General features: G+C 41.7%; 1 protein-coding gene across 1 annotated transcript in view; it reads left to right on the top strand.

The window, feature by feature from the left end:
• The window catches only part of RYR3 (ryanodine receptor 3), a 397,078-nt gene that overhangs the window by 128,967 nt on the left and 256,062 nt on the right, over window positions 1-12,049 (top strand). The window contains exons 34-38 of the mRNA XM_044436195.1: window positions 892-978; window positions 4,233-4,459; window positions 7,163-7,964; window positions 8,882-9,082; window positions 10,485-10,587. Coding sequence (XP_044292130.1) covers window positions 892-978; window positions 4,233-4,459; window positions 7,163-7,964; window positions 8,882-9,082; window positions 10,485-10,587 — 1,420 coding nt within the window. The remainder of the gene's footprint in view (window positions 1-891; window positions 979-4,232; window positions 4,460-7,162; window positions 7,965-8,881; window positions 9,083-10,484; window positions 10,588-12,049) is intronic.

The raw sequence follows: 12,049 nt of genomic DNA, 5'->3' as shown, positions 1-12,049 counted from the left end.
GACACTTATTGTCCTGAGCTTTAATAGCAATTTATTACATCATATCTGGTCCTCATTTTAAGTAATTGTTTCAAAGGTTTTTATCCACCAGTTCTTTGTTATGATTGTTATAATTGCTGTTATTGAGCGGAGAGGTTGTTTTTATTTTTGTTTCCTGCATAGCAAGAATGCTGCATGGGAGCAGGCTATTATAAGCATAGCTTATGGAAGCAAGCTCATGAAGATAGTGGGAGATCTGTGAATAGATCCCTTGCAATTTTTAAAAAAGAAAATGGACCCATGCGGGTGTGGGGAAGAATCCAATCAGGAACACTATATGGAAGGAATAGAATTTTAATTGTCTCCTCAGTGCTGCTTTCTGCATTGTGATTGCCAATTCCCCTTAAACTTGCTGTTTATCTGGCAGGGGAGAATCTGTGCCTGTACATATAAGTTTGAAAGATACCCATCTCTGCAAATGTATGTGTGCAGATATCTGAATGAATATCTATGTACTTATAATTTGTGTGTGGCTTAGAAATGTGAAGCATATATACACATATGTTGCTCTGTGCATGCATATGTGTGAAAGAATGTATATTTGCACTCTCATACATTTTCCTTTGAAGTAAACTGCCTATTTAACAAGATAATGTAATCTGCAGGCCAAAATTATGCTTCTCATTCCTGCTTCCCTTTACAAGAATACTTACTTGCTTGACTGTTTGTTCTACCTTTGTAATGATTTATACTGTGATGTATGTCAACTCAAAGATAAGCTTCCTATGGGACTTACTTCCAAGTAAATGTGTATTGGATAGCAGCTTTAGTAAATATGTCACCACAATGTTATTAGCAAAATTTTATTAAAAGGTCATGCTGCATTTTAATTGTAATAAATGTATTTTTCAGGTTGAACCAAACACCAAATTATTTCCAGCAGTTTTTTTACAGCCTACAAGCACAAACCTGATACAGTTCGAACTTGGTAAATTAAAGGTATTTTCATACAATTACTATAAATATTTATTATTTTATTTATTTATTTAAAGTTTTTATATGCTGTCCCCATTGCTACACAGCCTTGGGATGACTCACAACATAAATAAACAACATGACCTCTCCCAGCGGTTTCATGTAGATGTTGAAGAGCAAGAGGGACAGAATAGACCCCTGTGGAACTCCATGGCTAAACTGCCATGGCGCAGAGGTAAAGTCCCCCAGCACCACCTTCTGGAACCAGCCGTCGGGGTAGGAGCGGAACCACTGCCAAGCAGTGCCTCCTACTCCCAGCCCCCTTAGCCTATCCAGAAGGATACCATGGTCGATGGTATCGAAAGCCGCTGAGAGGTCCAGGAGAACCAACAGGGACACACTCCCCCTGTCTCTCTCCCTGCACAGGTCATCATACAGGGCGACCAAGGCAGATTTAGTACCATACCCGGGTCTGAAGCCGGACTGAAATGGGTCCAGATAATCAGTCTCATCTAAGAGAGCTTGGAGTTGTCCTGCCACCACCCACTCCAGCATCTTGCCCAAAAACGGGATGTTGGCCACCTGTCTATAATTGACGGCCATCTCTGGATCCAGGGACGTCGTCTTTAGGACCGGCTTGACCACCGCCTCCTTTAGAGGGGCAGGCACCCGGCCGTCCTTCAAAGAGGCGTTGATGACCTTCTGGATCCAGGAACCGATCCCGTGTTTGGCTTTGGATAGTAGCCACGATGGGCAAGGGTCCAGTACACAGGTGGTGGTACGTACTTGTCCAAGCACCTTGTCCACATCATCAGGCCACAATAACTGAAACTCATCCAACAATGTGTGACCAGACGGTAACATTGGCACCTCTCCTAAGGAATCTGAGTCACTAGTGGAGTCCAGTTCATGACGAATCTGAGCGACTTTCTCCTTGAAGTGCTGGGCAAAGTCATCACAGTGGGTTATCGAGGGTGGTACAGGATCTTTCTTGGGGCCTGGTAGTACCAGCCCCTGTACCACCCAAAAAAGTTCCGCTGGATGGCACTGTGAGGAGGCAATGGAAGTGAAGAAGAATTTCTTCTTTGCCGCCCTCACCGCCACAGCATAGGCCCAATAATGGGGTCTTAAGTGTGTTCGGTCAGATTCATCCCGTGATTTCCTCCACCTACGCTCTAGTCGTCTCCCAACCCACTTCATCGCCCGTAATTCAGGTGTGTACCAAGGGGATGAACAGGCTCTGCCCGGCGGGAGAACACGCTTAGGAGCGATTGTGTCAATAGCTCTGGTCATTTTCCCATTCCACAGTTTGACCAGAGTATCAACAGGAGCGCCAGCTTTATCAACCGGAAACTCCCCCAGAGCTTTCAGGAATCCATCCGGATCCATCTGGCTCTGAGGGCAGACCCACACAATAGGGTCCACACCCTTTCAGAGGGAAAGGCTGCCATCGAGCTCAAACCTCACGATGAAGTGGTCTGACCATGACAGGGGAGTCAAGCATAAATTCCTCACCCTCAGACCACCCTCTTCCTGCCCCGTCGAGAAAACCAGGTCCAGCATGTGTCCACGTTCATGGGTCAGGTCAATGACATGTTGAGACAGCCCCATGGCCATCATGGAGGCCATGAAGTCCTGAGCCTCCCCGGTCAGATCAGTCTCGGCATGGAGATTGAAGTCCCCCAGGACCAGCATCCTGGGAGTCTTCAACACCAGGTCCGAGATGATCTCCGTCATCTCAGGCAGGGAGACTGTTGGGCAGAAGGGTGCACGATACACCAACAGAATCCCCAGTCTGTCTTGGTCGCCCAGCGCCAAGTTGAGGCACTCTAGACCTGGTCTCGAGAGGACAGAAAGCCCCGCAAGGGAAAGAGAGGCTCGATGAACTAAAGCGACCCCCTCCCCTCCCCCCCAGACGTGGCCGATGCTGAACCAGAAATCTGGGCGGGCACAATTGAGAGAGGAATACGTCCCCCCGCCCACCCAGGTCTCCGTGATGCAAGCCAGGTCGGCCCCCTCATCCACAATTAAGTCGTGGATGAGGGATGTTTTATTATGGACCGACCTGGCATTAAGTAACAGCACTGTCAGGCCCGAGGGGTGGTTGATAAGCATACCTGGAACCTTCCGGCTTGGGGAATAGCCAGAAGGGGGGGCAGGTGTCAACCATCTGTCCCTCCTTCTATGCGGACCCGTTAAACCCCCAGTGCCATAACGCCCATTGCCCATAACCACCGCAATGGCGGCGCCCACGCGCTCCCCAGGCAACCCAATAGAAGCAGCCAAAAACAGATAAATAAGACCAGATAAAAACAATTAAAAGCAATAAAAACTTGCCACCCCCCGGCAGCAGATTAAGGAAGCTGACCCACAGAGTCCCTGGCCAGCCCAGCCCCTGCATGGCCCCGCATGGCCCCAAACAGCCCCAAACAGCGTCACCGCCCTTAGGCCAACACCCTTCGGTCCCGGCCGGCAAGTTAAAGCCCATGGCAGCTCCTCTGCGCCCCACCACCTGAGCGGCGCAGCTCTCACCCATGCCAGTGGGGGGGGCGGAGCAGGGTGCGTGGAACCCTCGCCAGCAAGGTGGTAGAGGTGGGCTGGCAGTGTCCCGGCGGTGGTCTTCCAGGCAGCGGCACGGAGGCGGCGCGGCAGGTCTTCCCAGGTGGCGAGGGTGGGCAGTCCGTCCTTCCATCCCTTTCACAGTGCTGGCTTGGTCCCGGCCGGCGAGTTAAAGTCCACGGCAACTCCTCCTCCATGCCCCACCCCCGAGCGGCGCAGCTGTCACCCATGCCGGAGGGGGGGGAGCTGGAGCAGGGCATGCGGAGCCCTCGCCAGCAAGGTGGTGGAGGTGGGCCCGCAGGCTGGCATAAATAGATACGATGGGTTTTAAAGTAAATAGAGTAGAATGACACTTTTCCATTCCTTGACTTCTATTCCATTCCTTGACCCCAATTCAGAATAACAATGAATTGCAAACTATACTGATTATAAAAAGATATGAGAAAATGTCTCCCAGAACACAGAGTGAGCTGGGCTTAATTCGCATTAACTGACATCACACTGTGGTGGTGGCATAGGCTTGTAGCCCAGGAAAAATGTGTGGGAGGGAAACTGAAGAGCATTTTTTTTCCTCCTGATTCACTTCTGGGAGCTAGAATGGGTCACAGCATCCATTTGGCAGGCAGGTCTTTATTAAGAGTTCTAAAAATCAACCTGAATTTCAATGTTATGACATTAGTTTAAGGGGTTTTTTTTAAAATCCATGTATGTTTTTACAGAACACCATGCCTTTATCAGCAGCAATCTTTAAAAGTGAAGAGAGAAATCCTATTCCCCAGTGTCCTCCTCAACTAGATGTTCAGACAATCACACCTGTTGTGTGGAGCAGAATGCCAAATAGTTTCTTAAAAGTAGAGGCAGAGCGCATCAGTGACCGTCATGGGTGGATGGTGCAGTGCCTGGAACCTTTGCAGATGATGGCACTTCATATTCCAGAAGAAAGCAGGTATGTTTAAAATAAAATTTGCTTCCTTAAGCGCAGAAGTAGGCTACCATATGTTAAATGTATTCCTCTTGCAGTTTTATAGATTTTCTAAGTGTAAAATTTTTGAATCTTCCTTTCTTTTTCCTTTCCTTTTTTTACTTTTTCTGTTTTAAAAAGGGTTTGAATACATCACTTTTGCTTTGCTTCCAATGGCAAATGCGGTTCTTTTTTTGTCACAGAACACACCGGAACAGAGTTCCGGCACCTTTTTTTGACAGATTTTCCAAGTTTTAAAAGTAACTTTTGAAAATTTGATGTTTGGTCCATGTGGATTTGAATTGCCCTGTCGAGCATAGCAGGTCGGCGGCAAAATAATTAAAACGGTGCATGCGGGCTGCTTGTGTGTCAAATCCAGTGCATGCGGAATTCATCCGTGCTGATTGTGATGGTGCTGCTAAGCTTGTGGCACTGCTTGGCTTGTGACTGGTTGTGTGGTCGCACGCTGAGTGCTTACTGCAGGTGGCAACCATTATGTTTTGTTACATATCTGACGTGTGTGTGTGTGTGTGTGTGTGTGTACAGTGATTGACTATGTGCGAAGGGCAAATAATGTCATGAGTTCCGGCACCCTTTTTCTTACAAAAAAAGCACTGTGAAAATGTAAATGTGCAATGTATGGGATGAGTTCAGATGTTATTGTGCTTCATTCCTGAGATTAAACCATGGTGGGTTTGTGGTTTGCTTTTCACTCCTGGCAGAAAATTGGGCACATTGTGGATTTGTGTAGCTTGTTTTCCCTTTGATACTTCCACCAGTTTCTCACGTGTATCCCAAGTTCCTTTGTTGCAGAAACCCTCATTTCCTTGTTGCCTGTGTCAGCCCCCTTTCTGCAATTGGTTCAATGAGATTGCTGGCTCATGAAGGAAGCTCTACCCTCCTCCTACATTTAGATTGCTAAATGCATATCACTTTCTGAGCCATTATGAATGTGGTGTGCAGAAAATATGATATGAATGAGTTAGCACATTCATAAACTTATTTTTAGAATTCGTGGTCTTTCACAGGAGTACATATCCACCTATCTTCTATTTACTTTTTCCTTGTCAATGCAGTTGTCAATTTCATCCTCCACTTCAGTCTTTGCCTTGCTAGCAAACACTTTAAAACAGTGACACAAGAATGGAGCATATGGGCACAAGGTATGCTTCTGTCTTGGCTTATTAAGCCAAGGTATGTACATCTGAACACACCATAATCTTTATTATACCCCCAATTCATCTAAGATGATTTCTAAGCAGAAGTACCATATGTATTAGTGTATAAGACAACTAGGGCAGGACACGCTCCAATGGAGCAAAGCTCAGGGAACCAAGGGTCAATTTAGATGCCAGGAAGCACTTCCTGACACTTAGGACCCTGAGGGTATGGAATGGGCTTCCACGAGAGGTCAAAGATAGGCTAGACATGCACATGGTGGGCATATCGTGAGCGGAGCTGGCTGGAGCTGGGGGTCAGACTAGATGGCCTGGGAGGACCCTTCTGACTCGCTCTGTTTCTATGTTTCATGTATAAAACAAGATCAATATTTTGGGCTCTTTTCCAGTGTTTGTCATATGTTAAGCATGTATGATGACCCCTAACTCTTGAGCAATAACTCTTGCATGCATAAGTATTGTCAATTGACATTAGACAGTAGATATGTCAGCTGGAAGTTTCAAGACTCTCATGACCTCACGTTATTCTAGCTAATACTCATGTCACCTCTCTGATTTCACTCAAGCTCATGTTTGTCTTCTAAACACCTTGGATCATATTTGTGTGGTTTGGTTCTTTAAAAAATTTTGTAAAATGATTTCACCACTTTCTTTTTGATCCAAAACCATGGATTTCCATAAAGGAAGAACATATGGTGCTTGTTTCATTTCATTTCATTTCTGTACTGCCCACAGCCAAAATTCTCTGGGAAGTTTACAACAATTGGAAAAACCTGGCATTGGAAAAATTTGGTGTTAGTTCAAGATCATCTCTTGTTCTGATCCTAATAATAATTTCTTGGTTTGGGATATAATTATTGTTAATTAATACAGAATGTGCTTAATTAGGGCATTCCAAGAAGAGAGGAATAGGCTTACACAAAACTCACTTCTTAATCCTTCATATGTACATCTGAACCAGGCCTAAGCATTAGAGGTATTCAGTGAATTACTATGGAGAGTTAGCAGAAGATTTCTTGCATTGCAATGTCACAGTGCTACAGTCTATATATTTTAGTGAAGGCTTAGAATACCGCAAATGATAAAGACGACCCACAACTTGGAATCAACAAATATATTTCAGAAAGTTGCTGTTTAATGAGAATAAATAGTAGCCCTAGTAAAACAAAACAGCTCATTGCTTGCAGTATACTTTGACTTTCTGCTCTTTTAATCTTGTTAAAAGTGTTGGTCAATATCACATAATCTGAGAAAATCATACTGTATATTTTGTCAGCTTCAGTGTAAGCATAAAGTTTGTTTGCTGTTTTAATATTATCTTGTTTTGATATCTTTTTGTTGACGCAGAAGATAATTCTCCTTCCAAGCATTCATCTATTTTATGCAGTCTTTTCTTACCTCTTTCCAAAGTACTATTAAAAGGAATATATTTATAAAATAATAAAACAAACACGCCTATGCAATATCTGGTCTGGATTTCATTTTGGTTTTATTCTTATTTTCATTTCAGGTGTATCGATATTTTGGAGCTATGTGAACAAGAAGATTTGATGAGGTTCCACTACCATACTTTAAAACTATATAGTTCTGTTTGTGCACTGGGTAATAACAGAGTAGCTTATGCACTTTGCAGCCATGTGGATGTTTCCCAATTATTTTATGCAATAGATAATCAATACTTGCCTGGATTTTTACGTTCTGGATTCTTTGACTTACTAATCAGCATTCATTTAGAATACTCCAAGGAAGCTAAGCTCATGATGAACAATGAATTTATAATTCCTATTACAGATGAAACCAGAAAAATAAAATTATTTCCAGATGAATCCAAGAGACATGGTTTGCCTGGAGTTGGGCTTAGCACCTGCTTGAAACCCGATTTTAAGTTCTCTACCCCTTGTTTCATTTTGTCTCATGAGGATCATCAGAAACCTAGTCCAGAGATACCGATAGACATGCTTAAGTCCAGGGCGATAAGCATGCTAACAGAATCAGTCTACTGCAGTGGAACTCACATACGAGACCCTGTTGGAGGAAAAGTTGAGTTCCAGTTTGTTCCTGTTCTTAAACTTATAGGAACTTTGCTCATAATGGGAGTTTTTGATGATAATGATGTTAAGCAGATTTTACTCCTCATTGATCCATATGTGTTTGGCGAGCCCAAGGAAGAAGCAATGGAGAAAACAAAGAAGGAGGATGTTACACAGGTAGAAGAAAAATCTGTAGAGGCTGGGGAAAAGGCAATCAAGGAAACTAAAACTCCAGTAAAAGGCTTGCTGCAAACAAGATTGCCTGAATCTGTTAAACTCCAGGTGACAACCTTAAAGTAAATGCAGAAGTGTTGTAATATTATTGAACCATATTTTAATGTGTTTTTCAGTAACCTGAACAAAAACCCTGACAATCAGAATTCTTCAAAAGTTTGTGTTCTCATTCTGCCATTAGTATTCATGTGTGACAAAGATTAATTGCTTTTCTTTTCCTAAGTTCCTGTTATATCAAAGGTTGAACTGATAAAATGCTACATCACATGGTCTTGATATAAGAGATGATCATTCTCAAATGCCTTAAGGTTTCAGAATGTGAAAAGCACTAAGGGGCAGAACTGGAAAAGAATTCGGAACTGAAAAAGAGGTCTATTCATATTAAATATGTGCAATCATTTTGTTCCCTCTACTGTAATCATTACACGTAGGTTAACAAGTGAACAAAAGACGTTGGGTTAGATCCAAAAAGTATGAGAAGAAGGAATGTAGCCCCTAGTGCAATACTGCAAATGCTTGTGCAAGAACTTGCACAAAAGTTCTTATGGTGTTACAATAGGTAGGTTCTTTAGGGGTTCTCTAACTTCTGCTAGAGGTTGTGCAAACTCTTGCAAAACCAGAAAAAAACATGCTGGGTTTATTTCCAGGGGGCAGCCTTGCTAATAACAAAACAACGAGTCTTATATTTTAAAGTGCCACAAGACTTCTTGTTTAATGGTAGATTTAGTTTCATGCTTCTGACATGAACTCTAGTCTGAACTGTAAAAGCAGCCTATTTAAGTGGAAGATTACTTTCACATATTCAAGGGCCCTCTTTGGATTTAACCCACTTTCCTTGTCAGTGATCACAACATTAAATTTCTATTGACAATAATGTAGAAAGATCTGGTGTGATTCTTTTGCTTATAATTGTATTAAGAAGGTCCATAACTCATGTATATAATGCATCTATTATTTCATGGTAGATGTGTGAGCTGCTAAATTATTTCTGCGACTGTGAACTGAAACACAGAGTGGAAGCCATTGTATCATTCGCAGATACTTACGTCTCAAAGTTACAGTATAATCAGAAATACAGATATAATGAACTCATGCAAGCTTTGAATATGTCTGCTGCTTTAACTGCCAGGAAGACAAAGGAATTTCGCTCTCCTCCTCAAGAGCAGGTACAAGATGCTTCGGGCCATTTGGGGGAAGGCAGGGGGAGAAAAGATTTTTTGGGGAAGACATTGATGGCAACTGAATAGAACCCTTGCCTTTTCCATACCAGTTTTTATAGGTATGTTTATCTTTAGAAATACAAATTTGCCACACACCAATTTTGAATGCAAATTTGAGGACAAAAATGGCAAGTAAGGGCTGGATCAAGGCTGTGATGGACCCTAGGACTAGTAGGTTCCCTACTCTGTTCTTAGCACTAGATTTGCACATATTGCTAAATGCATGTACCTGTTTTTTGTGTAGAACAATGCAAAAAACATTTTAAAATCCATATGTTAGTGCAAATCTTCTGTGCTTCCTTGGAAGCAAAGATATGAATACCTTGCCCATGGTGGATAACTGAAGTAAAAGTATAAATGCCCATTTATTACAGCAGTGCAACACAGAAAAACCTAAACATCCATAGAACTTATTTCACAAACTTACTTTCTCTGGAGAGAACTTCAGCACCTGGAGAAAAGCAGAATATGAATGCAATAAAATAAACAATTAGATATATTTGAAAGCATGATTGACTTAATGTTGATAACTGAAAATATAGAAACATAGAAACAGAGTGAGTCAGAAGGGGTTTCCTGGGCCATCTAGTCTGACCTCCGGCACCAGCCAGCTCCGCTCACGACATGCCCACCATGTGCATGTCCAGCCTATCTTTGAATCTTTGAAAATATGTCTCCCTAGCAGGTAAAATGCCAATCCATTCATTGAGTATTACCACTGTAAAAATGAAAATAAAAATAATTTGTGTGTGTGCATGAAGTAAGACCTAAGCTAGGCCAATTGCTGTTGCACATTCTGGATTCTCAGTTGTTCACTGTGGGCAGTAGCCAGTGCTCCATCATATTAAAACAAAACAGGAGTTTGAAATTAACCAAGAAGTTCTTTCTGTAGACAAGTGGTCACTCTGCACTTAAGTAAGGGGAGATATGGTTTTAAGTGGTCCAGCAATGTAATTCATAGCTATGACTTCACTCATAGATTAAACATACTGAAAGGTGGTAGCATTTCTCACAAAACAATTGAACAGGATCCTACTTTGTCTCTTAGTTTGGATTCTACAAATGCTAGAGACTTGCCTTTTTTCTTGAAAGCTAATAGGCTGGGTGCTGCAGTCCACTTAGCCCATGAGTTAATCTGGCCATGTGGCAGAGGGGAAGGTGTTAAGGCCTCCACCTCCACTCTTTATGATTGCTATGCAGAACCAATTACCTTATGTATGTCTGCTCAGACATGTGTCCCATTGAGTTCAGTATGACATGCTTCAAATGGATTGCCTACTGTAATGAATGCCATAGTGTAATGAATGCTGTGATTCATTGATGTTTCAATCTAGTTCTTTAATTTCAGATTAATATGTTGCTGAACTTTCAACTGGGTGAGGATTGTCCTTGTCCAGAAGAGATTCGGGAAGAACTATATGAGTTTCATGATGATCTCCTAATCCACTGTGGTAAGTAACTGTTGTTGCTAAGAATTGTGAAATATTACATCAGCAAGTGTTTGGTTGTTACAATTTTTTTTCTGGCAAATATGTATTGATGAAATATAACAACAAATCACAGAGATGAAGAAAGCATAACAATTATTTATAATTGTCACCCCAAATGCTTTTTTGGCAAGCAGCAAACCACAGATATTTACAATGAACAATGTGGCTGTGGCTCTCAAAAATGGTTTCTGAAAACATTGCTCTCCCAGAGCAAGCAGATACATTTAGTGAGAGAAGGTCTTACTTTTTCCCTTATTAGTGAATGGTAGTTATTCACTCCCATAGGAAGAATGATACATTTCCAGATATATTAGCAAGTGAGGGCAGCCCATTCACCAGCTTCATTGATAGAAGGTGTCCAGCTTTCTCTAAGAGAAATCTCTTGGTAATTCAGAATGCACAGAGATGTCTTGTGCACTGTATCTTGCCTCAAGATCCTCACAATAAATACATGGTTTCTTCCTATGCATGTACCCCCACACTTTGAGCCATCAGATCCATTTTTCATTTCCACAATTTTATTACAAGGATTTGATGACTGGGGGCTTGAGTTTTGGTTATTTCTATTTATTTATTTACCACTTTGTATACTGCCATAATAGGCATGTGGCTCTTTGGATGATTTACACAGCAAAAACCATCAACAAAAGATAAAGGAAACATAAACAATTCATAATAAAACATTGAAACTAGTCAAACATCCACACCACAGCAGGAACCACAGCCAAGTACATACATTAACAGTTTAGACACATCTTAAAAGTAACAATTAAAATATTAAAATTCATTAGTTAAAATAACAGCTAAAAAATCAAATTAAGTTACAATTAAAACAATCAATATGCTCAAAGAATAAGAACATCTTGGCCTGGTGCTGTATACAAAGAAGGCACTTGGCACATATTTTCAGAGAGTTTGTTCCACAGATGGGGTGCCACAACTTAGAAGGAGCTACCCTGGGTAACCAGCTTCCTAGCTTCCTTTAAAGGCAGCTCCTGGAGCAGGACCTTCAATGAAGATCTTAGGGTCTGGGTAGGATTATATTATATGGATGGAGATGTTCTTTCAGATATTCAGATCCTGAACTGCTTACTGATTATACTCCTGGCTTAAAGGGATGGGTGAGATAATACTGGAGAGGGCTTGTTTGCAACACTTAGTGTATTTTGGGGTGCTTTATTAATTTTATTATCATTTAAAAATATGCTGCTACATGTCCTGAGCCTCTGAGATTAAATAGTCCAAAAGATTCAAAATAAACAAATTTCCCTTTATTTTATATGAATTTTAATATTTTTAGCTGTGAGTTTATGTCATATTGTGGAATCACTGAAATTGGGAAAGTGCACCTTTAAGCAGTCTTTCATTTCAAACAATTCTGTCAAAGGAAATTGGTCTCCAATGTTACATTGCTTACATATGG

The sequence above is a fragment of the Varanus komodoensis genome, unplaced genomic scaffold (genome assembly GCF_004798865.1).
Source record: "Varanus komodoensis strain SLA01 unplaced genomic scaffold, ASM479886v1 scaffold3, whole genome shotgun sequence".
Classification (NCBI taxonomy): Eukaryota; Metazoa; Chordata; class Lepidosauria; order Squamata; family Varanidae; genus Varanus; species Varanus komodoensis.
The sequence above is the reverse complement of the archived record's forward strand: the minus strand, read 5'-3'. Positions and strand labels throughout refer to the sequence as shown.